The 23,648-nt window shown below is 44.0% G+C and overlaps 1 protein-coding gene across 2 annotated transcripts in view; it reads left to right on the forward strand.

The window, feature by feature from the left end:
• Positions 1-16,806, forward strand: part of CASP7 (caspase 7) — a 30,206-nt gene extending 13,400 nt beyond the window's left edge. Inside the window, exons 3-7 of one of the 2 annotated variants that reach the window (XM_025467272.3) lie at positions 9,473-9,609; positions 10,065-10,193; positions 10,943-11,118; positions 11,510-11,639; positions 15,234-16,806. In XM_025467272.3, the coding sequence (XP_025323057.1) occupies positions 9,473-9,609; positions 10,065-10,193; positions 10,943-11,118; positions 11,510-11,639; positions 15,234-15,457 (796 nt within the window). In that variant the 3' untranslated portion in view covers positions 15,458-16,806. The remainder of the gene's footprint in view (positions 1-9,472; positions 9,610-10,064; positions 10,194-10,942; positions 11,119-11,509; positions 11,640-15,233) is intronic. The other variant, XM_025467273.3, reaches the window with a different exon arrangement.
• Positions 16,807-23,648: the final 6,842 nt, after the last annotated feature.

The following is a 23,648-nucleotide window of genomic DNA, read 5'->3' on the forward strand; positions in this document are numbered from 1 at the left end:
CGTTCTAAGTTCTGGAGCTTGCAGCCATAATACAGACATCAGTTCTAGGCTATTGAAAGGGAATTCTGTTCTTGATTTACCCCTGGCTGATTTTTTTTTTTTTTTAGTCTTTTATCAAAATATTTTTCTTTATTTATTTTTCTTTCTTCCTTCTTTCTTTTAGAGAGAGAGAGAAGGCAAACACAAGCAGGGGGTGGAGGGGCAGAGAGAGAGAAAGAGAGAGAGTCTTCAGCAGGCTACAAGCCCAGTACGGAGCCCCATTAGGAGTTTGGTCCTATGACCCTGAGATCATGACCTGAGCCAAAATCAAGGGTCAGTCGCTTAACTGACTGAGCCACCCAGGTGCCCCTTTTATCAATTTTTATTGTCAGAGGTCTCTCTATTTCATTTTCAAAGGGGAGGAGGGAAACGTGTATGTAGATAAGTTTGGGGGAAAGACTCTTTCTCCCTAGCATATTTTAAGCAACTCTGTTTCTCAAAGTAGGTGTATGTTTGCAAATTTGAATTTCAGAAAAGAATGTACAGAGCCAAGTTTCTCTATACCTGAGGACAGCAATTGGTTGGGTTTGCCTAGAGTAGCAGGTGCTGCAGCTCCTCTCTCTCAGTTTCACACCCTTCTACTGCCCAAGACCTTGAACCAGGAAGTTGAGAAAAGCAATGTTGAAACATTGCTTAATAATTGTTTCATTTTTATGTGTCCACATTTTCCTCTTTGCATGTGGAGGTACAGTAACTGCGAGACCATTCACTTTACTCCAGACCATTAAAAAAGTTTATATGCCTTATTTGAAAATTAAGGCCATTTGGTCCACCTTTTCTTTCATTTGTGTTAGTACCTTGAGCACCTTTATAAGGAGAAAAATAACCCAAAGAATTTGAACAGTGATCCTCCACGAAGTCACCTCCTATTTTTGTTCATTTACTTACATATAATTTTCCACTTTTGCAATTTCCACGTGTACTGTTTTGCCACCTTTTGTAGACTGGCACTTTGGTGGGTCACCCACATCTGCATGCTCATCACTTTAAATAGCTGTGTGGGATTTTGTTCTTCTGATACTCCGTCTCTTGCTTAGCCATTCCCCTGTTTCCATGTTATCACTCTTAAAATGATGCTTCTGGCTGCATCTTTGTGGACATCTGGGGTTCCCCCCACCCACTTTGGATTCTATGCTCCTAGAAAGTCACTTTGTCCCTAGGGAGCTGTCCCGGGGTGGGGAGGATGCAGCAGTGTGGAGCCTGGGCATTTCTGCCGGTCAGCAGAGAAGGGGAGGCCAGTGTGACTTTCCCAGCCTCAGTGTGAATGGTCCTATGGAAAACTCTAGCGTGCAGTTCACTGCTGATTCAGTCACGGGCCTTCAGGGCTGGGCGGGCTGTTCCAGTCTGCTGTCCCCTGCTGAGCCCCGAGCATGTTGAGTTTTTATTATTACAGAGAAGAAGGAAACTCGCTGCCCATAGTTGCTGGGCGAAGCCTAGTTCTGATGCACAGGGGGGTGCTTGCGGATGGAGACACGAGGTACCACCTTCACTCTTTCCTTTCCTCTCTGCCTCACTCTGTGACTTGGTATGTCCGGACTGTCGGGGATACCCGCTGTTAAAATGTTGAAACCATGAATGAATCATCCCAAAAATATTTAGACAAAGCAGCTACGAAAACCAGAGCTCTAGTTCCGAATGAAACAGCCCTGGGGAAATGTGTGCCTGGTGGTGTGTTTACTTTCCTGCTGATGAATGTCTGCAAACAGATAGAGCTTCTGGGGATCCTATTCATGGAGACGTTTTAGAAAATAAACAGTAGCAGGTTTGCATGTTTCTATTCCCTTCCGAATATAGAAAGGTATAATTCACATTTCCAGCAGCCTAGGGGATCCTGTAAGAGGATAAAACCTGTATTTATCCACTCCGGTGATGGGGAAAATTATACTCACACCCAGAATGGATTGTAAAAATTCATTGTGCACTCTCTGAGTTTTTTTACTTCTTCATAAAGTAGGCAGAGTATTTTTATCCTGTGATGTTTCCTGGTATGAGTTGCTGTAGGCTCTCCAAGGATGTCTTTTTGTACAAATAACCATCAGAGCTTGGTTGTAATTTTTTTGCCTCTTGACTTTGTTGAAATGACTGAGTTGGCCTCACTCCGTGGAATCTGAGGTTTAAAAAAAAAAAAAAATGGGTCTCTAACCTAAGAAGTTAGGATCATCTAGTTTCTTCCTAATAATCAATGCTGTCATTATCTGTGTTCCTAGCAGAGATTTGAGCTTATCTGAATATGTCTGGGAAGAGAAGATAATGGCACTTGCTCCTACTGGTGAGGAAACGCAACACCTAGAAACAAGAAAGATGGTTAGGAAGCATTGCAGTAAATTAACCACCCATTCCATTTTAGCTCACACTTGCGAACACTTGCTACGTTGTTCTGCTAGGCTATCATGGTTATTGCACTCTTGCTTGTCTGGCCCAAAGAACAGCGATTTTATGGCCAGATTTTTTTTTTTTAATCTGTAGCCAGTTATGAAACACAGGAGCTTTTAAGAGGATTTAGAACTTTTAATTCACTGTTCTGGCTTACCATGATCCTTATCCTTAATAGCACGTTTCAAAACACATGTTTCTTCTTCTTCTTCTTCTTTGGCATAGTAATCTTGGCCAAAGTCTTCATAAGGTGAAAAAGGTCAAGATAAAAGCTGGATTTATCAGCAGAGAATTAGCAAAGGCAGAGGAGAAGGGGTGGGGGTGGGGGGGCAAGCAAGCAGGTAGAAATGGGAAATAATAGAATCTGACTTAAAAAATACCATGGCCAGCTTGTATTTGCAATGTCTTTCTGTACCCCTCATCTGTACTTTGCAGAATAAATGGGATAGTGAGTATTAACAGGCTTCGTAAAGCATAAAACATTACACAAATATTATTGATACTTGTTGCTGGTGACGTAGGGAAATGGGAAGTGGCTCTTCCACCGTTTGCCCTCTTGGTCAGATTCAGGAAAAAGGCTGGTCTCCATTGACCTAGTCCAGGAAGAAGCTCATGCCCTCCTTTTTGGGGTCTGTGCCATAGCAGTGCATACATGTTCCAGGATCTTCTGCAGAAAAGTCATATGAACTTAGAACTACAAGAATGACTACTTTTAGAAGATCTTATCTTGAGGGGTGGGGGAGGATCATCAGCTGAAGAAATTTCTCATCTGGATCTTTGAAAGCTTCTTAGTACCCTTCTCCTTCCCCACCGCTGGGCAAACCTGCTGTGCTGTGGACTGTTGCCATCTTCCTGCAGTGGCTAATTAATTAGCACAATCTCTTTGGAGCCCTTGAGGCCCTCATTCCTGTCCGAGGGCAGTTGTTTATCTGATGATCTGCTTGGCCCTGGCAATTGATTTCCAAACAGACAGTAACTCTTTATAAGCTGCTGGCATTAGGATTGCAAAGCTTCCCTCCCCGACTCTGAGTTACTGCGCCACCAGGGCAGTGCAGGGGACTCTCCAAACACTGTGCAAACAAAGGAGAAGTGGGGGTGGCATTGCATGCAGGGTGGCATTTCCTGGAAGCATTTCGGTTGTGCTGTCAGAGTAACTTCAGCTTCAAGCTCTGTGTGACTGCCCTCCCAGGAGACGTTGCAGGTTTCACAGACAGTTGTAAATCACACCCATGACCCCGCATCCAGTCTCGCTGCTGCCCAGGGGCACCTTCCACCTTCCACCATGTATCTGGTTCCACCTCCTGGCCATGAACCAAAGGTACCAAAGGCAACACCCACATTGAAAGTGGCCTTTGACAGGAGGGGGCAAGCTAGCTCTCTGTCCTGTGCAGGGGTCAGCAGGGGAAGGTTAGAGTCTAGAGGGTCCACACAAGGGTTCATGGGAGGCTTAGTTGGTAAGTGTCTGCCTTCAGCTCAGGTCGTGATCTCAGGGTCCTAGGATCAAGTCCCACGTCAGGCTCCCAGCTCAGCAGGGAGTCTGTTCCTCCCTCTCCCTCTGCCCCCGTAGCCCCTGGCTCATGCTCTCTCTCAAATAAATAAATAAAACCTTAAAAAAAAAAAAAAAAAAAAGAGGACCCAAGAGGTGGGAAGACAGGCTAGTGCTGAGGCCCTCTGACATCAGAGGATGTGAGCATCTCCAGGAAAACACACAGGCCTGGCTCTGATTCTCTTAAGTCTAGGGTGAGGCCCAGGAATCTGGATTTTAACAGAGGTGAGAACTACTAGAATAGGGGACTTGGTGTTGGACCTGTGAGTGAGTCTGTGCTCTCACCCCTGTCTGGCTTTGTGTTCTTGGACAAGCTAATGTCCTCTTTTCCTGTGAGATGGGGCCAGTGCCTTACAGAGTTATAAAGACCATTTGAGGTCATGTGTACATGGTAGTGAGGATTCTGAAATGGTACTTATTATGACCATATTTATGGCTGCCGTTGTTACTGAGGTGGAGAGGAAGCAGCAGCCCAAAAGGCTAGGGAATCCAATCACATGTGAAATCACAGTGCAAAACAGAATCACGGGGTCTCTCAGGAGCCCTTTCAACGAGTGGCACAAAAAAGTAGGAATCCAGTAATCTCCAAAATAGGCCAGATAATTAAATCCATTTGCAGCAGGTGATGTTTAACTACTATATAATTTTTATTTTAATCCTTTGATTAGTTAACTTATTCACATGTACTAAAAAGGAGATACAGTCGAATTCTTCCTCCATCCTGCCACCCTGGCCCCGGCCCCCTATTACGCAGGGGACCACTCTTTATGATAGACAACAAATACCATTAGTAATAATAATAACATTTATGTACTATCTGCTCCAGGCCACACACTGTTCTAAATGCTTTGTGACTATCAACTTGTTCGTAAGCTGTGAAGCAGAAGGTGTAATTTTGTCCTTTTTACAGAGGAGGAAGCTAAGCATAGGGAGGTTAAGTAGCTTACCCATGATCACTCAGCTGTATGGTGCCATCGGGTTTCAAAGACCAGCAGTCCGGCCCTGGAATTAATGGGTTTATCCATTATGTCACCTTTCAAGAGTCTTTATGCAAATACAAGCAACCATAAAGATACAATATTCCCCCTTCGTTTTCCCCCAAAGGATAATACACAGTTCTCATTGTCCTGCCCCTCTGTTTTCTTTCATACTGAACCTACATCTTGGAAATCCTCCCACATCAGGACATAGAGAACTTCCTCCTGCTTTCTTGCAGTACTATGTTAATTTGACTAAAGACCCTCCCCTTCATGGTTCAACCTGGAAGTAGAGGCTGAAGTGGATCTTTGCAGCTGTCCTGCACGTCATGATGGAGTGGCTAACTGGACAAATTTTAGGTCTGCCAGCCAGCTCTTTTAACTGAGACATGCTATTAAGGTTCACCATTGGAAGTAAGAGCAGCAGGGGGAAGAGGGGGAAAAAACTTGCCAGTCCACAAGTGTTTCCAAATAGCATTAGGTGTCACACACAAGAGGAATATTCATGCAAAACCCCTCTCCTGTGTGCATGCAGAAGCAGCAAGCAGGAGCTACCCTTGAACACTTGTCTTTCAGAAATCATGTCTCTTCCTAAATGTGACACTGTACTTCATATCTCTGCAGCAGCCTTGCAGCCAGAATTGGCAAAATGGAAGTAAAGGCACTGCTCTCGTTGGGGTCTTGAAGGAAAAGTAGAACAGAGAGGGTGCTCATCCCTGGGGGAGAGGGTGCCGGAAGCCTCACAGCTAGTAGGTGGCCAACTCTGATCTCTCAGACTCTGATTCTAACACAATGTATCTATCAGGCGGTGGGCTCCAACCCACTTCTTTTTTTTTTCCTGGTGCTTTCTGCATCTTAATCATTTCTTCCTTGTGTTTGTCCCTCCAGTTACGTGCTTTAACCTGATCACAGGGATTGCTTCCCCAAAGTTAAGCTACAGATGGAGTTGTCCCAAGGCCAACTGTAGGAAGAAGACAAAGCTGATGCGATGGACGTGACTGCTCCCTAAGACATATCTGTGGTCTGGGAAGACCCAGGTTTAGCAAAAAGAAGGAAAAATAAATATGAACTGACTCAAATCCGGAAAGAGGAAGCAGATGCTTATTTCATTTTGAAAAATGAGGGTTCAAATTGGGGGCAGGCTAGGTAAGGGAATTCCCTCTCTTTTGAAATACTTACCAGGAACAAGAATCACACATTTCATATTCAATTTTAAGGTACTTTTTATAAACATGGGAAGTATTTTCTTTAAAGTGTGTGTATCTTATTCCCCTTTTGGAATCCTTTAAAAAAAAAAGTGTTTTCCAAATCTATTCTGGTAGAAGTGGAGTCTTTTTTTCCATGTAACTTATAACCAACCCTGTTTTTCTTATAAAAGATGCTCACTGGTTTTGTTTTGCTCATCATTGTGGATGGGCTAGTGACAGCTTTAAAAAAATCACAGTGTGTTTAGTACTTGGATGTTGTTGTACAGTTTCAGAATAATTCACACTGCAGAAGATAGAAGTAGAGTTTTATCTCTTAAAGACTTCCAGCCTGTTAGACTTAATACTAGTCTTATTAGGGTCTTTGAGTGGTCTTACATTAGCTAAAGACCTGTCAGGAGGAAATGAGAAAATGCAGGGAGAATTTTAAGGGCCTGGCAAATGTTAGTTGTTATTATAACCTATAAAATGGGTATAATTAAGTCACATTCACGTCCTTCAGAGGCTTCAAGATTTTGTGTGCATATGAAAGACTACGTGCAGGGATCCCTGGGTGGCTCAGCGGTTTAGCGCCTGCCGTCAGCCCAGGGTGTGATCCTGGAGTCCCAGGATCGAGTCCCACATCAGGCTCCCTGCATGGAGCCTGCTTCTCCCTCTGCCTGTGTCTGTTCCTCTCTCTCTCTCTCTCTCTCTCTCTCTCTCTCTCTCATGAATAAATAAATAAAATCTTTAAAAAAAAAAAAAAAAGAGTACCTGCAGATAATTTTCCACATGCACAGAGGACACTGTCAGTATGGGTTATTGACAGGGAATTCAGAAGTAAATCCTAGTCACCCCCCCAACCCCCACATGGCATATCCTTGAATGCTACAGAAGCTCACTTTACCAATATTTGTCCCCTCTGAGCTTTTATGGAGGCCCAGGAGAGGGAAAAGACTCTACAAGAGTATTACTGCCCATGAAATTGGCCATATTCTTCTGTGACGGTCACAGAAGGCTCTGTTTTCTAGGACCTCCAAGGAGGTCAGTGCTCTGTGAAGGGTCTCATGGGCAGATATCTGAGTCCCAGTCCAGTGCTTGTTTGTGCTGCCTTCCTGGGGAAAGAAAATGTAGGGAGGAAGAGTCCAGAGAAAGTGGAACAAATTGAGGCTATTTCTCTTTTAAAAATCCGGTGATATTACAGAAGGATGTTGGTCTTGTAAAAGTGGAGGATAGAGTGGGGTTACAGTTGAAGAAAAGCAATAAGCAATCTGGAGATTGGACACACAGAGTCACTTTGTAATCTAGACCCAGGTAGGAGGGGTAACAGCAAAGGCCATGTCCTTCCAGAGATTTTGAGAAACTACTACAGGTGAGATTCAGTGAAACTCAGAATGAAATGCCCACATTTGTCAGGTAACAAGCTGAGTTTTTATTTTCACCTTCTCCTCCCAATGTTTGACCAAAATTTTGGCATCATGCTGGACTAGTCTTCTGACAAATGCTCTAGGTGTGGGGCTCTGGAGCACTGACGTGAGATGCTGATATCACCTGGGGCCAATGTGGTGGTCTTTGCTCATCACTACCTGGCCGACCTTGAACAACCCCTGCCCCCCTGTGGACCTGTTTCCATAACTGTAAAATGAGGCAATGCACTTGATGCATTCATTCATAGAACACCTCTTTTTACCTCTAATTCCCCTGACTGGAACCTCTTGTACGGTATTTAACAGAAGTGGCAAGAGTAGACATATTTGACTTGTTTTTGACCTTAGAGGGAAAGCATTCAATGCCTCCTCACTAAGTATGATATCTGTGAGTTTTTCATAGTTACCCTTTTCAGGTTGAGTTAGTCCCATTGTAATGCTAGTTTACTTAGCATTTTTATCATAATAGAGTATTGGATTTTGTCAGTTTTTTCTGCATCGGTGGAGCTGTTTAGGTGGTTTTTGTCCTTTATCTTTGTCTAGTAATATGATGGATTACATTAATTGATTTTTGGATGTTAAACTAACCTTGAATTACTGGGATTGGTCACACTTGGTGATGGTGAATAATCCTACTCGGAGATTGCCAGATTAGGCTTGCTAATGTTTTCTTAATGTTTATATCCAGGAACAGCTGGATGGCTCAGTCGGTTGGGCATCCAACTCTTGATTTTGGCTCAGGTCCTGATCTCAGGGTGGTGAGATCAAGCCCTGTGTCCAGCTCCATGCTGATCATGGAACCTGCTTAAGATTCTCTCCTTCTCCCTCTGCCCCTCCCCACTCACATGCTCACTCTCTCTCTCTCAAATTTTTTTTTAAATTTTACATCTATTATTCATAAGGAATATTGGTCTGTAGTTTATAAAAAATATTTATTGAGCAACTTATGTGCCAAGCATTGTTCTAGGGATTGGGGAGTCAGCAATTTTTCAGAACAGAGAGAAAAATCTTTTCTCTCATGGAGTTTACATTCCCCTGGATGACCAGCACAGCTGCTTTCAGCTCACATTCTGACATTTTTTTCTGTGTCTGCTCAGTGATGTTGCGTGTTCCAGCCTCCATGGCAGGCTTCTGGTAAGCTGGATGGCCAGCGTCTGGAGATTGGAAGGGGATGACTTTCTTTTTTAAATTGCTCCTCCATTCTTCCCCCTTTTAAAGTAACCACTTCTCATATGAGGTGTCAGTGTTCTGACTATGAATTCTTTTATCCAATATGATAGTCATGAGATTCATTGATGGGGCTTCGTATTGTCATGGTTTGGTCACTCTTACTATTATATGCTATTTCATCATATGCATATTCAGCAGTTTATCCACGACACTGTAAATGACATTTGAATTATTTGCTGCTTGGGGCCCTTGCTGAACAGCACTGCTGGGCACATGTGTAGATCAGTTTCCCTTTTTGTGTTTGATCAACTTTAGGATCCAGGGATGCACCCGATCTATGCATGCGCTCAGCAGTGCATCCCTGCACCCTAAACTGCTGTGCCACAGGCTGTGTTTAAATTCACTTTGGGTAGATTCTGTGAGTTTTCAACAATGAGGGTAAAAAGTAGGTTCCCACCAGCAAGGAATGACACAGCTCCAGGTGCTATAAACAGCTCCAAGTGTTACAAACACGTTGTAGCCATCCCAGCCAATATGCCCCAGGATCACACTCTCTCTGGCATCTAGTAAAACAAGGCAGGAGATCCTGTTCATTTCAAATATGACCAATTAAATGGAGCCATCTGCCCACCTTGGGCCTTTCCTCACAGGTGGTACAGCTTTCCTGGGCACCCCTGCCATGCTAGCAGTGGAATCCAGAGGCCATTTGTGTCCAAACATCCTCCACGGCCCCTGACTGGCTTTATATTTTCCAAGTAGGAAGAAGAAAAATGACTCCGGGAGATCAATCAAGACTGCCCAGGACCAAGTGCCTACATACCAGTATAACATGAATTTTGAGAAGGTGGGCAAATGCATCATCATAAACAACAAGAACTTCGACAAAACAACAGGTAAATGTTGTGGGCCAGGGCTAACCTTTCCCGTTGCCTTCAGCTTGTATCAGACTTCACTTAGAGAAGGGTTGTGCCCACCTGCTGTGGCAGGCAACACCCCGCCTGATGCTGTTCATGGCCCGGGAAGAAGGCATGAGGGACGTCGGGGGCTTCAAGTCTAAGGTCCCACCTGGTGCATGAGGTGATGGGGGATGTGAACAAAGGGCTAAGAATCAAGGGGAGCTGTTTGGCCTTGCTGGGAGTAGAGGGTTGCCGTGACGAGGCTCACCTTCTGTGGGCAGGCTGGATGACCTTCTCCTTTGAGTTTGCTTATTTCAGTTGCTCATGCACACAGTGACCTCGGGGGAGCATTTACACCAGAGCCAGTAAGGCTACGCTTAGTGCCTCGACCAGATGCTGCTGACAGGCAGGTATCAACCAGGGATGGCTCATCCTGCGCTTCCTTCCCACAGGGATGGGCGTCCGAAATGGAACGGACAAAGATGCCGAGGCTCTTTTCAAGTGCTTCAGAAACCTGGGTTTTGATGTGGTCATCTATAATGACTGTTCTTGTGCCAAGATGCAAGATCTGCTAAAGAAAGGTGTGTGTGTGTGTGTGTGTCTCCCCGCCTCCCACCCTCCCACCTCCTCCCTGCTCCGGGACGGAGCAGCATGCCCCTCTTGGGAGGGTGCCTCTGTGGGATGGAGCGATTTCCGCCTGGGCACCCTTGCCTTCCTTAGGGTTACTTGGGCCCAGGCAGGGGAGCTTTTCAGGAAACTTCGATCTCTCCCCTAAAAAGATGAAATCAGTGCCCATGACAGCAAGCGATAGGTTTGGTATCTATAGAACGGTCTCAGTTTCAGAAAGGTAATTCATAGAAGAGGAACAAGTCTGTATCTTCCTGTCTAGAACACAGCTGAAAGTGTCAACTTTTCCCTGGTGGCAGATAAATAATCTGGCAGATAAAATAATCATATATTTAGAAGTACCTTAGGTTTTAGAAAGATTTTATAGATAAGGGAATAAAGGTACAAAGTGGTGAAGTCACTTGGCTGGCATCACAGACCTAACAGACAGCAGGGCCAAGCCCATCAGCACCCCTAGATGCTGCCTCCCGAACCCCGCCCACACATGGGGCGCACTTCCTCAAGAGGCAGCACCGTCTTGGTTTCAGACTAAGTGAGAATTCTACTTCTCTCCACTGGTCTTCCTTCTCTCCACAGAGGTGCTCCTTCCCCTGCATACGTGTCTGACAGTCGGTGGCCACTGCCAGTCTGGGAGGGAGGACCCTTTGGAGGTCCCATAGGACTTTTATCTTAACTTTTCAGTCCTCAAATCACTTGCTTGCAGCCTCTGAAGAGGACCACAGAAATTCTGCTTGCTTCGCCTGCATCTTACTAAGCCACGGAGAAGAAAATCTAATTTATGGAACAGATGGCATGACAGCAATAAAGGACTTGACCGCCCATTTTAGGGGGGATAGATGCAGAACCCTTCTAGAGAAACCCAAACTCTTCTTCATTCAGGTAATCACTTTTCAAAGCCAAATACCACTGGAAAAGATAAAAGAGTACGGAGTGATTACAGAGTGACTTGGGTTCTAACACTTTTACACATGTAGGTGCAGTTTCGGTGGAGGATGGCAAACTTGAGTTTTGTTTTTCTACCTCTAGATGCTTGGCATCTGTATTTGCATCAGATCACCAGCTGTGAAGACTTCTTTAAGACACTGCAATATTTTCATTTGCTTTGTTTGCTAATTTGACACAACCTTTGTCCATTATTTACTTATTTATCAAATTCTCATTGAGCTGCTAGCACATGCCGGGCACACCCCTCAGCACTGGGCCGCGGCAGTGAAGAGCACACAGGTTCCTGTTCCTGACTCCACGGAGTGATCTTTGCTTTGGTATTTAGGCTTGCCGGGGGACCGAGCTGGATGATGGGGTCCAGGCCGACTCGGGGCCCATCAATGATACAGATGCCAATCCTCGATATAAGATCCCCGTTGAAGCCGACTTTCTCTTCGCGTATTCTACAGTTCCAGGTATCAAATCCATTGCCTGTTAACCAGACCATGCCATCCCACCATCACAGTGCAGGCTTGGGGCTATATTCATTTCCTGTTGCTTCAGCGATAAACTCCCCAAAACATAGTGGCTTCACAGAATTCCAGAAGGAACATTCTGGAGGCTTTTTCCAACATGTTAGAATTCCCTAGTTTGTCGTCCACTGCCTCTGACCACAGCTGGGAAGGGTTCTCCTCTTTTAAGGACTGCTATGATTAGGTTGGGTATCCCACCTGGAATACCCAGGATACTCTCCCCACCTCTCATTTCCATAACCGTGATCACATCTGCTAGAGTCCCTTTTGCATCTCAGGTAACATTCACAGGTTCTGGGGTTACAGCATGGACATCTCTAGGGACCATGATTCTGCCTACCATGGGGATGTGTTCACTGTTCTCTCCAAGTAAGCTCAATTCTTAGATTTACTACCACTATTATTATTGGTCATAGTAAGAACAAACATTTCTATAGCACTTGACATTTTATAGAGTGTTTTCCTATCTCTTACCTCATATCATTTCTATAATAATTGGGAAGTTAGGAAAGGCATTAGTATCTTAATTTGACAGATTTAAAAAGAAAATGAGCTTGGGTGAGCTTCAGTGATATGCTCCAGGTCACATAGAAATTTCTGTATACAGCTATGGCTATAGCTCAGACCCAGATTCCTTTACATTGCAGCCCAGAAACAGGCACCAGAAAATGCCAGGAATGAGCAAGCCTACTCATTTCCCAAGTTCCCATGTTCGCCTTAGTTCAGTGGAATTCCTTCCTTTGTTTTAAGTAAAACCTATCACTTAGAACTCCCTCACGTGGGTAGTAGTTCTGTAGTAGGTCTTGGTTATAATAAATTGGTTAGTATGTTTGGAAAACCGACTCTGGCAGGATCTACCGGTGGGATTTCATAAGAATGACAACTTCACAAATTTTAAGGATCAGGACACCTGGGTGGCTCAGCAGTTGAGCATCTGCATTTGGCTCAGGTCGTGATCCTGGGGTCTGGGGATCGAGTCCCACATCGGGTCCCCACAGGGAGCCTGCTTCTCCCTCTGCCTGTGTCTCTGCCTCTCTCTGTGTGTCTTTCATGAATGAATAAATAAAATCTTTAAAAAAAAAAAAAAACAAGTTTTAAGGATCATGTGAAAAAATAATTTGGTCTTCCTTCTCTCAAGAGGGAAGCAGTGTCATGGGGGCATGAACCTGGATTAAACAAACCCAATGGTAGAGCTATAGGCACTCTGAGCAAAGTGTGGCAGAGGTAAAGGAAGAAGGGTGAACTCTAGGGAGGCAGTAAGAGAAGCTTTCCCAGAAAGTCCCTGTAACTGAGTCATGAAAAAAATCAAACAACAATGGGAGGGAAAGATGGTTTACCAAACAGCATGCCGAAGGGTCAGATGCCCAGTGCTTTGGTAACACTCAAAAGGCCGGATCACGGGGTGTGTTAGCCTGCTTGGGCTGCTGTAACAAAATGCCACAGACTCAAGGGTAGGAATACATTTCTTACAGTTCTGGAGTCTAAGAAGTCCACGATCAAGGCCCAGCCATTTTGGTTTCTAGTGGAGCCCTGCTTCTTGGCTTGTAGACTGGCTACTTCTAGCTCTGTCCCCACAGGGCAGAGAGATAGATGGTGGAGGTGAAGGGAGCTCTCTGGTGTCTCTTCTGATAAGAACACTAACTCTTTTGGATCAGGGCTCCACCCTTATAACCTCGTTCAACATTAATTACCTTCTAAAAGGCCCTATTACTTCTAATAGTCCCATGAAGGGTTGGAGCTTCAACATTTGAGTTTTGAGAGACACAGTCCATAGCACAGGATGTGACCAGGTATGGCATGGATCAGACCTGGATGGGTAGGCAAGGGGCCGCATCTTGGTGAGTCCTCTGTGCTATGAGGAGCTATATCCTGAGCAGCCTAAACTTCACCCTGATAAAGAAGTACAACGGAGCTATTTTAGGTAGGAGAGCCACAGGATGAGTTTGTGTTTCAGGCTGGTTCCCTGGAAGACCACGTAGGTCAGGGGTTAGGGGACATGAGGGCAGGGGCAGTAATGAAATGGTTGGCAGCACAGGACCAACCTCATCAGTTATTTTACAGAATGAGATGAGTTATTCGAGCCCCTCTGCAAGCGAATTGCTTTCTGGTACATGGGGCTTAAATCCCCTCACTGGTGGTTACCAGTGCTCAGTGCTGCAGGAAGAATTCTAAGTGTGCCTCAGTCACTTTACCCACATAGGTCACTCCTAAACTTACTGTACATCTATTCAATAAGTGATTGTTATCAATTATAATGGTGTTGACTGAATCTCATCAAACTGGTGAGACCACTTGGCAGTAGGAGCACAAAGCACAGCTTATCATGTAAGCCAAATACAGCTTGATTTTATTTTATATGTTCCTTTCCACCTGGGGGTTGGGAGTGATGGAGTCTTCCCTTGACCATCACCAGGTCCGTGGTGCTCACACTAAGATATTAGACAGTATGGTCTCTCTCCAGGTTACAGTCACAGCACTGTAACCAGAATATCCAGACTGAAATAATAACTAAGACCCAGAACCCAATTCGGCCTTAAATTTCTTCCAGGTTCTGATCAGCCCTGCTATAGGTCTAAGGTGCTAACAGGGCCTTGATTTTTTCCCTTATTCACCTCCTTCACCATATGCCGGTTCCTTTTTAGACTCTTTCAGAGTCAAAGATGGGAGAGAGTTAGGGGAAGCTCCAAGTTGCATGGTTACCTGGCTTCTTGTGCTCTGTACCAATGAGATGATTAAAGCTGGGTCCTTTCTTCTTGGGCATGTTCTCAAATCCCTTGGTTTCCTGTGTCTTGCATCTCCTGGACTTTGATTTGCATCTCCATCCCTGGCTGTGTATTGTGATTCCTTCCTCAGCTCCTGGGAATCCTCCAGGACACTTGACTAGCCTCTTTATGCTGAGGTCTCCTTGTCCCTCCAAGAAATCCTGTTGGACAGACAGAGCGGAAGCTTCTTCTGGCATAGACCAGATGTGGTCCATGAGAAGCACACCCCTTGCCCTTATGGTGTTGGCCTCAGAACAGCATGCTCTCTTGGCTTTACCCCTAAGGCAGTAGGTGATCCAGCCACCTCTCACTTCCAGATTTCTTCATAAGGAGTCAGGCTCCAGTTCTGTGTGCCCCAACAACAGGAACACATCTCAAAATTCTCTAAGATCTCCTGCAAATTCTTGGAAGCTTGGATTAGAACGTAGCTCTCACCTCAAAGGGCAGTGAGGAGTTCCAGAGTGCCGGAGTGCTTTTCCAGCATTTCCCTTGGAAAGCTCCACGTGCCCATTTGTCTCATCCACACTTAGGTATTTGATGTGTATCATTCAGGAACATATGTGTTAAGCATCTCCTTGCAGCCTTCTAAACTGAAGATGTTTGCTCTCTGAGCACACCAGCGCAATTCTCACTGGGAACTTGCAGGAAGAGAAGAGTAAGATAATTTTGGGAAAGCAGATATGAAGGCCCCATACACTGAGAGCCCATTCCTGGTGGTGCATGGGGCAGCGGCCAGCTCAGCTGATCTGATCTTCTCCTTTCTGTCTTGTTGAAGGCTATTACTCATGGAGGAGCCCAGGAAGTGGGTCCTGGTTTGTGCAGGCCCTGTGCTCCACCCTGAATGAGCACGGCAAGAGCCTGGAGATCTTGCATATCCTCACCAGGGTGAACAACAGGGTGGCCAGGCACTTCGAGTCCCAGTCGGATGACCCCCACTTCCACGAGAAGAAGCAGATCCCATGTGTGGTCTCCATGCTTACCAAGGAACTCTACTTCTGAAAAGATAACCATTTCAGGGATGCATTCTTGCTGAAAAACCATGGATCATTTGTTCATGAGTCTTTTTTTTTTTTTTTTTGATGCTTTTGAAATACCTAAAAATTCTAAAGGTTTTTAATTCAGGAACATTTATTGATTCAAAAGGAAAGAAACTTTCTGGTGCTGTCTTATGTTTGTATGTTTTCGGAGACTCTCTCTCCTTTTTTTTTTTTTTTTTTTACAATGTATCCATTTGATGGCTTTGTAATTTCTTCTTAAGACTAATTTTTTGTTTGTATTTATCTGCTTATTGTTCCATGTAGCACATACAACAGAAACAACCTCCACAGACTCTTGGCTGTGTCCACCATGATTGGTGGTGACACGGTAGATGGGGTCTACTTGGCAAATAGCATTGCAGGGCTGAAAAAAAAAACAGCATCTGTTCACCAGTGTTGCAGAAAGTGGGTAGAGTGTGATTTGAGTGATTTTTCATTGGCTTAGGACAGATTCTCATGCAAAACTTTCCAGATAAAGGGAAAAAAATGTTAATGATTCTAATATGTATCAAACAGGAAACAGAAACCATTCCAGGTGTTTCAGTAGAGGAAATTTAATAGAGGAAATTGACCACAAAGATGATAAAAGAAACCCCAAATAAAAGGAATCTGTTACCACTTAAGGCTATGAAAAGGTGTGGTCCCCTTAGTCTAGAAGCTGGGGTAGCCCACGGAAGTGGCAGCATGGTGGGGGCCTGGTAAGAGCCGGGACCACCAAGGGATTGTGGGAATTGGAGCCATGGCAGAGACAAAGCCCCTGCCTGAGTTGGGGCAAGACCAGTTGAGTCAGATGTAAAGAAATACTGTGGCTTCATCTCTCCTGCCCTCGACTCTTCCTCCACCACCTTACCTGGAAGCCAGCTGACAAGCGCCTTGGAAGCATGATGTCCTGCAAATACAGAGCACAGCAAAGCCAAGTGAGGTGAGGCAGGAGCAAGGAGTGGGTATCAGAATGGTCCATAATGTGAATATAAGTCAACCTATTCCCTGAGGTTCAGCGATTCCTCCCTTCAATCATTTATTCATTGAATTGTCCGATAATCTCCGTATTGACCACTATGTGCAAAATAATATTTTTTAGCTTTGAAATCTACCTGGAATTTTTTAGATTATTCCAAGCCTTATTCTGAGTAAATTTTTTGTTACCCCTAATTCTCTATGTGGGAAAAGTTTATGGCAAAGATTTTTCCACTTTGTTTTCAAGGTTACCTTTTGAATTCTTGATAAGTTACGATTTTATTCTGGCCTAATAACTGGTTAACACACAGATGTTCATATTTATTGATTAAAAAGTGGTTGCTTAATTCCTAACCTGCTCAGTTTGCTTTCTTTTCTTTCTTTTTTTTTTTTTTTTTTTTTTCTCAGTTTGCTTTCATTCTAAAGTTTTTTTATGGCAGTAGAAAAAATGGGAAAACGGGATAAGGATTGACCCTCACTGACTTGACCTCCACACAAAATATAATTCATGTCTCTTTTGAAGCTGGAACACTAACAGAACAGCAAGTCAGTCACTTGGGAAACTAAAATTGTTCACGTAAAGGGTTAATTAACTTATAAAGCTGTTCACAATGGGCTACCATTTATCTTCTTTCAATAAGAAAACTACTTTACGGCCAGTTTATTAGATCTGTCTCTGGTTTCCTGCCATCTAAAATATCCAATTGTACAAAATTTAAGTGCAGATCATGAATCAACAAGCATCCACCCTACCATTCTCAGAATTCATCAGCTGTTCTTTGGAAAACAGACTATCCTATTAAAGGAACCTCTTGTAGAAATGAATGTGCCTAAGTGCATTGTAACTGGAAGTAAAAATTTTAGTACTCTAGTTATTTCCCTTGTAAACTTCATTAAAGATTCCAAGTGTCAGGGTATTGGGTTTCTTTAAAAATTCTCTTGAGCAATCATAGGTATTGAGCTCACAAATAATATTCCTTTGTGTCCTTTATTTTTTATTTTTTTAATAAATTTTATTGTTTATTGATATTCAATTTTCCAGCATATAGAATAACACCCAGTGCTCATCCCATCAAGTGCCCACCTCAGTGCCTGTCACCAGTCACCCCCACCCCCCCGCCCACCTCCCCTTCCACTACCCCTAGTTCGTTTCCCAGAGTTAGGAGTCTTCCATGTTCTGTCTCCCTTTCTGATATGTGTCCTTTAGACCAGAGATAGAAGTGGCTGTCAAGAAAGAGCCTTCTTTGAATACTTCACTGGGCAGACACTCTTGTTTATCAAGATCAGAGATACTGTTCCAAGTTGAGTATGTGCTTAGTCACTTCTCCCCTCTTAACCTTTCTGATCTTTTTGTAAACCAAAATTCTGATACAAACCCAGTCTGGTGAATACATGTTCCTAGTTCTCTTTCTTATTTAGAACTCAGCCTGTCCCGTACCAGAGGAACCAGCAAAGCCCTGCCTTGGCTTGGTGAAAGCCAGTGCAGGTGGATGTTATCCTCGCGAGCATAATGGGCTCATAGCTGGGCTTCTGTTTTTCTCTCAAGGTACCATTAGCCTATTTTAAGTGTTAGCTCTTGATACGTTCACAGTCAGCCTTAGACTCCACCCTGAGCCTTTTCCTTGAACAAATTTCCATAAACCAGCTAAGCCTATTGTGTTTATGAATTGCCCAAAATAGGCCTCAAAGTACTGGAGTTCAGTGTATTCACATGGTTCAAAGCCTCCAGGAAAGGAAGCCCTCTCTGTGAGAAAGAAGACAATGTTTTCTGGAAGGGCACAGGCCCTAGGTGACAAATCCTTTATCTTGTCCAGTCTTGCAGCTCATTGCCTGAAAATCTTGTCACCAAATACCCTGGGATCCAAAGATTGCCTTTGGACTCCCGTGGAGCACACCCTACCTGCCTTCTAGTTTTTCATCTTTCATGCCCTTTCCCGGCAATCATGTGGCCAAGTGAGATGCTGTGGTGGTCACCAAATTAAAGCAGGAATTTATCTGTGTCATTAGCAGGGAGTGTAGTAGCAGTAGGCCAGGTAGCACTAACTTCCGAAGGAATGTGATCCTTAAGAGGTCTTCAAAGATACTCAGATCAGACGGTTCTTTTATATTGTTGGCCTTGTAGATAATGTAGTATCTTGCAGCATCCAGTGTGTGCACTGTGTTGTCAGCATCCCCTGGGAGCTTGTTGGAAATGCAGGATCCCGGGTTCCACCCCACACCTGCTCGACACAAATCTGCACTGTAACCAGGTCCCCAGAGGATCCAGGTGCATGTTACAGCTTGAGAAGCTCAGTTCTGAATTCTTAAACATTTTTGCTTCCATTTTGCACTTCTGAACGTGGAGCTGATCATATAGAATAGGCCTAAAAGGAATTAGTGAAAGAACATGTATATTTTGAAGCATCCACAGAAGACATGTTTTTAGGCATTGCTAAACCTTCATATCTTCTTGTAAAGCGACATAATCCCCTGAATTTACATGATAGGCTTTCTATGCTCTCCCCCCCCCCCTTTTTTAAAGATTTAATTTATTTACTCATGAGAGAGAGAGAGGCAGAGACACAGGTAGAGGGAGAAGCAGGCTCCATGCAGGGAGCCTGATGTAGGACTTGATCCCGGGACTCCAGGATCACGCCCTGAGCCAAAGGCAGGCTCCAAACCGCTGAGCCACCCAGGGATCCCCCTGCTCTCCCCCATTTTAAGTGAACCTTCTGAGCAACATAATAGGACTGCTTATATGTTCTCAAAGTGTCTTCAAATATGAATTGCAGCCTTTATAATGTCCACATAAATAGGATGGGATTAAGGGAGCCAATCCTTGCATGTTTTCATTGGTGCAGGAGCTGTTGTGCATTGAAGTCTCAGAGCTTATCTCTTCCCACCTTTCCTCAGAGCCCAGGTGGACACCAAGAGAATTTTAGTTCTCCCTGCCGGTGTGTCCTCAGGCCATAGATCACCCTTTGATAGACCTCAGAGCTTTCATTTTGGATCAGATGGCAAGTAATTATCTTTGATTCGTAAGTAATTAACACAAACACACCAAGAACACATTTGGAAGGCCCCAGCTACCACCACAGTGCTCATGTGGACATGGAAACCCCATAGCTTGCAGGTTCATGCATGAATAGTCATTAAAAATCACTTGGTCAACATTCAAAACCACAGAAACGAAATATGATGAGTTGGCTTTGCCATGAGTTTTGACTTATAACGCACTGTAAACCTGTATGGCAAGTTTCTAGTAAGTTTGTTTTAAGCATTTAAACACAAACTATGTCAAATATTTAGATTGAAGCACATGGTGTTATGGCTGCAGATATACAAGGCTGAGCACCTCTTGGGTTTTGATGGTCTGACCAAAGTAGATGGCATGAGGTTCAGGGAGGATTTGGGAAAGAGGAAAATATAAACAGTCTGACAGTTTTGGTCTAAATTGCTGATTCCAGCTTAAGTAGTTCAAGCATGTCTCAACCAGCATGGCATTATACTTATTTCTTAGGATCCAAGATTAGCAAGGTGTTTTAACCATTAGTGTTTAGAAATTTGGTTCTGAGTGCCATCTGAGTTCTAATCCCAGCTCTGCCATTTGACTACTTAATATTCATGTGACCTCAGGCAATCCTTCAATTTCCTCATCTGTACATGAGGGTAGTAATATCGTGGAGATTAAAGTATGTGAAGTGCTTATTAGCACAATGCCTGGCACAAAGCACTCAGTAGAAAGGTACAGGTCAAAGATGGTGATGATGATAATGACACGAAGCTTGTAGAAAAACAAGAATGGAAGATGCTCCACTGGACCCTCTATTTCCCCTCAAGGACTGTTTCTTTGATCATGTCTTCCTGTCTATGCCTTTCAAAGTGAAGTCTCGCAGAAGTGCAGTGATGACACCAAAGATTGATTTATGCAGCAGCTGTTGAAAGAGCCCCACTAAGCGCCAGGTGTTGTATTAGGGGTGAGGCTAAAAAGATGACCAAGAAATGATGTTTTCCCCAGAGGAGGTTAACAAATCACTCCAATAAAATAGGAGCTGTTTTGTGTACTTTACTCCAGAATGCAGAGGAGGGGTGTTCCTTGCTTGGAGATTCAGAGAGGGGTTGCTGGAGGAAATATCTCCTACTCTTTCATCCTAGACACCCCTGAAAGGCTGAGTGGAGGCAGTACAGAAGGAAAAAAATTAAGGTCAATGGATAGAAGATGACTTTTTTACTTAAGAGATTCTCAAGCTTTGGGTACCTGAGGATCCTGCAGGGTCTGTGTATGAAGCAGATTCGTGCACCCCATCCCACTCCCATTGTAATTCAGTATTCCTGGGACGGAGACCAGGAATCTGCTCATTTAACAAACTTGCCTGGATATCCTGATGCAGGTGCTTTATACTGATATCAGAAAGCTCCCTTGAAGATCACAAGTGGCTGCAAAGCCTAAATTAAACAGCTGGAAAAAGATCACCAAAGAGCCAGCAATGCCCTGGCTATTCACAGACCTAGCTATGCAGAGTCTTAATCAGCTCAGGTTGCCATAACTTCACCATGAAGTAGGTGGCTTAAATAACAAACATATATTTATCACAGTTCTGGAGGTTGGGAAGTCCAAGATCAAGTTGCTGGCAGATTCCATGCCTAGTGAGAGTCGGCTCTCGGTATCCTAGATTTCACCTTTTTGCTGTATCCTCACATGGCAGGAGGGGGAAGAAGCTTTTGGGGATATCTTTTATGAGGGCACTAATCCATTCATGAGGACTCTACTTTCATGATCTAATCAACTCCCAAAGGCCTCACCTTCATATGTCATATTTAGGGGCTAGGATTTCAACATATTAATTTTAGGGGGACACAAATATTCAGTCCATAACACCTGGCTAGCCATTTTACCCCAAGATTGAATGGCAAAGGATCAAAAGCGCAGGTGTGCTCAGGACTGGAGAACACTTGTCCAGGAACGTTGGAGGCGATATAGGAGCTTCAGGGCCGTGGCAACTTTTGAGGAAGCCCATGATGTGCAAGGGAGGAGCGGACAGTACACAGCTTGCAGTGGGTGGGCCCAGGTGCACTGCTTCTCCAGCTAGTGTAAGCAAGCACACTCTTTCCTCTTCCTCTCCAATCACTTAGGCAATCATTTCTAAACAGCATAGGCCACTGATGTTTTACCTCCTCCAGTACATCATGGGTACCGCAATGCAAAATGCTCCCTTTGACGACATTACTAACATGTTTAAAGGAACTTTGCTCTACAACACCTTTCATAATTAGTATTAACTGGATTAATGTTAAGTAGGGAAGGGAAAAAATAATTTTCAAGTGAATGTTTTTTATACTAGGGTAAAGGACCAACTTAAAAGCTTAGGAAAACCAGCTTTTGCAAATTATCTTTTCTGAAGCCTCCAGCTGCATTAAATACTGACAGTTTTTAAGCACTGAGATGAAAGAGACAAATTCTTTTTCTTTTGTGTTGCTAATTACAATTTTGCTTAGCATTATGAAGCCTGCTTTCCTCTTGAGACATTTGCCAGCATACATTAATTGCACAAATATTTACAGACTGCTAAAGCACAGGGGCAGCTTATACCAAAAAAGATATGGAACACTTGAAAAAAAAGCCTCTCTGACACATGACATTTGTGGCCAGCTACCCAGAATCAGTGTAAACTATTTGCCCCTTAGCCTCAGCAAACGTGTTTAAAGAACATTGTCTCTGGGTTGATTTAGCGTTTACTTGGCTGGCAACAGCCACTGAAGTCTTTATTCAAAAGCCTCCTCTTTCTCAGGGTTAAAAATAAGGTTTCCAAAAATGTATATTCATCTTATGGATTGCTATTTTGTCAACACTTAATCTATCGGGCCACCCACATGGCACGGAAGAGGTCTATCCAGGGGTTGTTCCAAATGCCAGGGGCTTCAGAAAGCTAAGCTGAACAAGCTAGAAGACTTGACTAGCAACTCCACAAGGCTCCTAGAACCACCTTGTTTTCCTAGCATGCTAGTTAAGAACAAAGAGTCTGGAGTCAGACAGCCCTGTTCCAATCCTAGCTTTGGCAGCTTCCAAATTGTATGACCTTACAGAATCTCTTAACCTCCATAAACCTTTTTTCCATATTAAAATGCAAATAGTCCTAAATAGGTACCTAGGAAATGGTATCAACCTCCAAGAGCCATGAAAGGAGGAAATAAAATAGTGAATGCAAAGCACTTAGCGCAATGCCTGGCACACAGTAAGTACTGAATAAATGTCTGATTGTGGTTTTTTTTTTTTTTTAACCAGCCTAAACTTATAAATAATTTAGGCCACAGAAGGAGAAAGGAAAAGGGGGAAAAAGGAAGTGTGAGTGGATTCTAATATCCAGAAGAGGCTCTTTCTGAGGATAATGGCTACCTATGCAGAAATGAGGAGAAACGTGGGCAGGAGCTCAAGCTGACGAGTCGCTAGGAGATCACAGGAAGGCAAGAGAATGGCATAGCCACCAGCCTGAGCCTCAGAAAAGGAACAGGTTCTGAGTGTACAGATGCCCAGTAAAATACAGGGTGCCTAGGTCAGTTAGAATCTCAGAACAATTTTTTTAAGCGTAAGTATGTCCCAAATATTGCGTGGAATATACTTATATTTAAAAATTACTGTTTACCTGGAATTCCAATTTAACTGGGCATCCTGTTTTTGAAGGGTTTTGTTGTTTTTGTTCATTTTGCTCTATTTTGTTCTGTTAGTCTTGTTTTGTCTTTGTTGTTTTATTTGTTTTGCTCACTGTGGCCGCCCTGGCCCTAACTTTGCAGACAGCTGCTCCAGCTGCCATCACCTGCTCCTGACCCTGAATTCCCACCTCCCAAGGAAGTAGGGAGGAGTCCGAGAAATCATGTGTGAGAAATGGCTTTGCAAACTCCAAAGAACCATAAAATCATGATTTTAAGACATTGCCTTCCGTGGGCAGCGTTATGAAAACTCTGAATCATCAAGCAAAAGCCGGGTCTTTGTAAATTTAAGGAGACGTATGGAAAGTTCCAAGGAGTTTGGGGAGTGTACTCAGAAGGGGAGGATTCTAAAGACCCCCATGAGAGGGACTAGATGTGATGATTCTCAACCGTGGCTGCACCTGACATTCACCTGGAGCACTTTACTAGTCCCCGGGCGGGACCCAGACCAACGAAGCCAGGATCTCTGGGAGTGGGACCAGGAATCAGTGTTGTTCAACCCTTCTGTGTGA

This window comes from Canis lupus, chromosome 28 (genome assembly GCF_003254725.2).
Source record: "Canis lupus dingo isolate Sandy chromosome 28, ASM325472v2, whole genome shotgun sequence".
Lineage (NCBI taxonomy): Eukaryota > Metazoa > Chordata > Mammalia > Carnivora > Canidae > Canis > Canis lupus.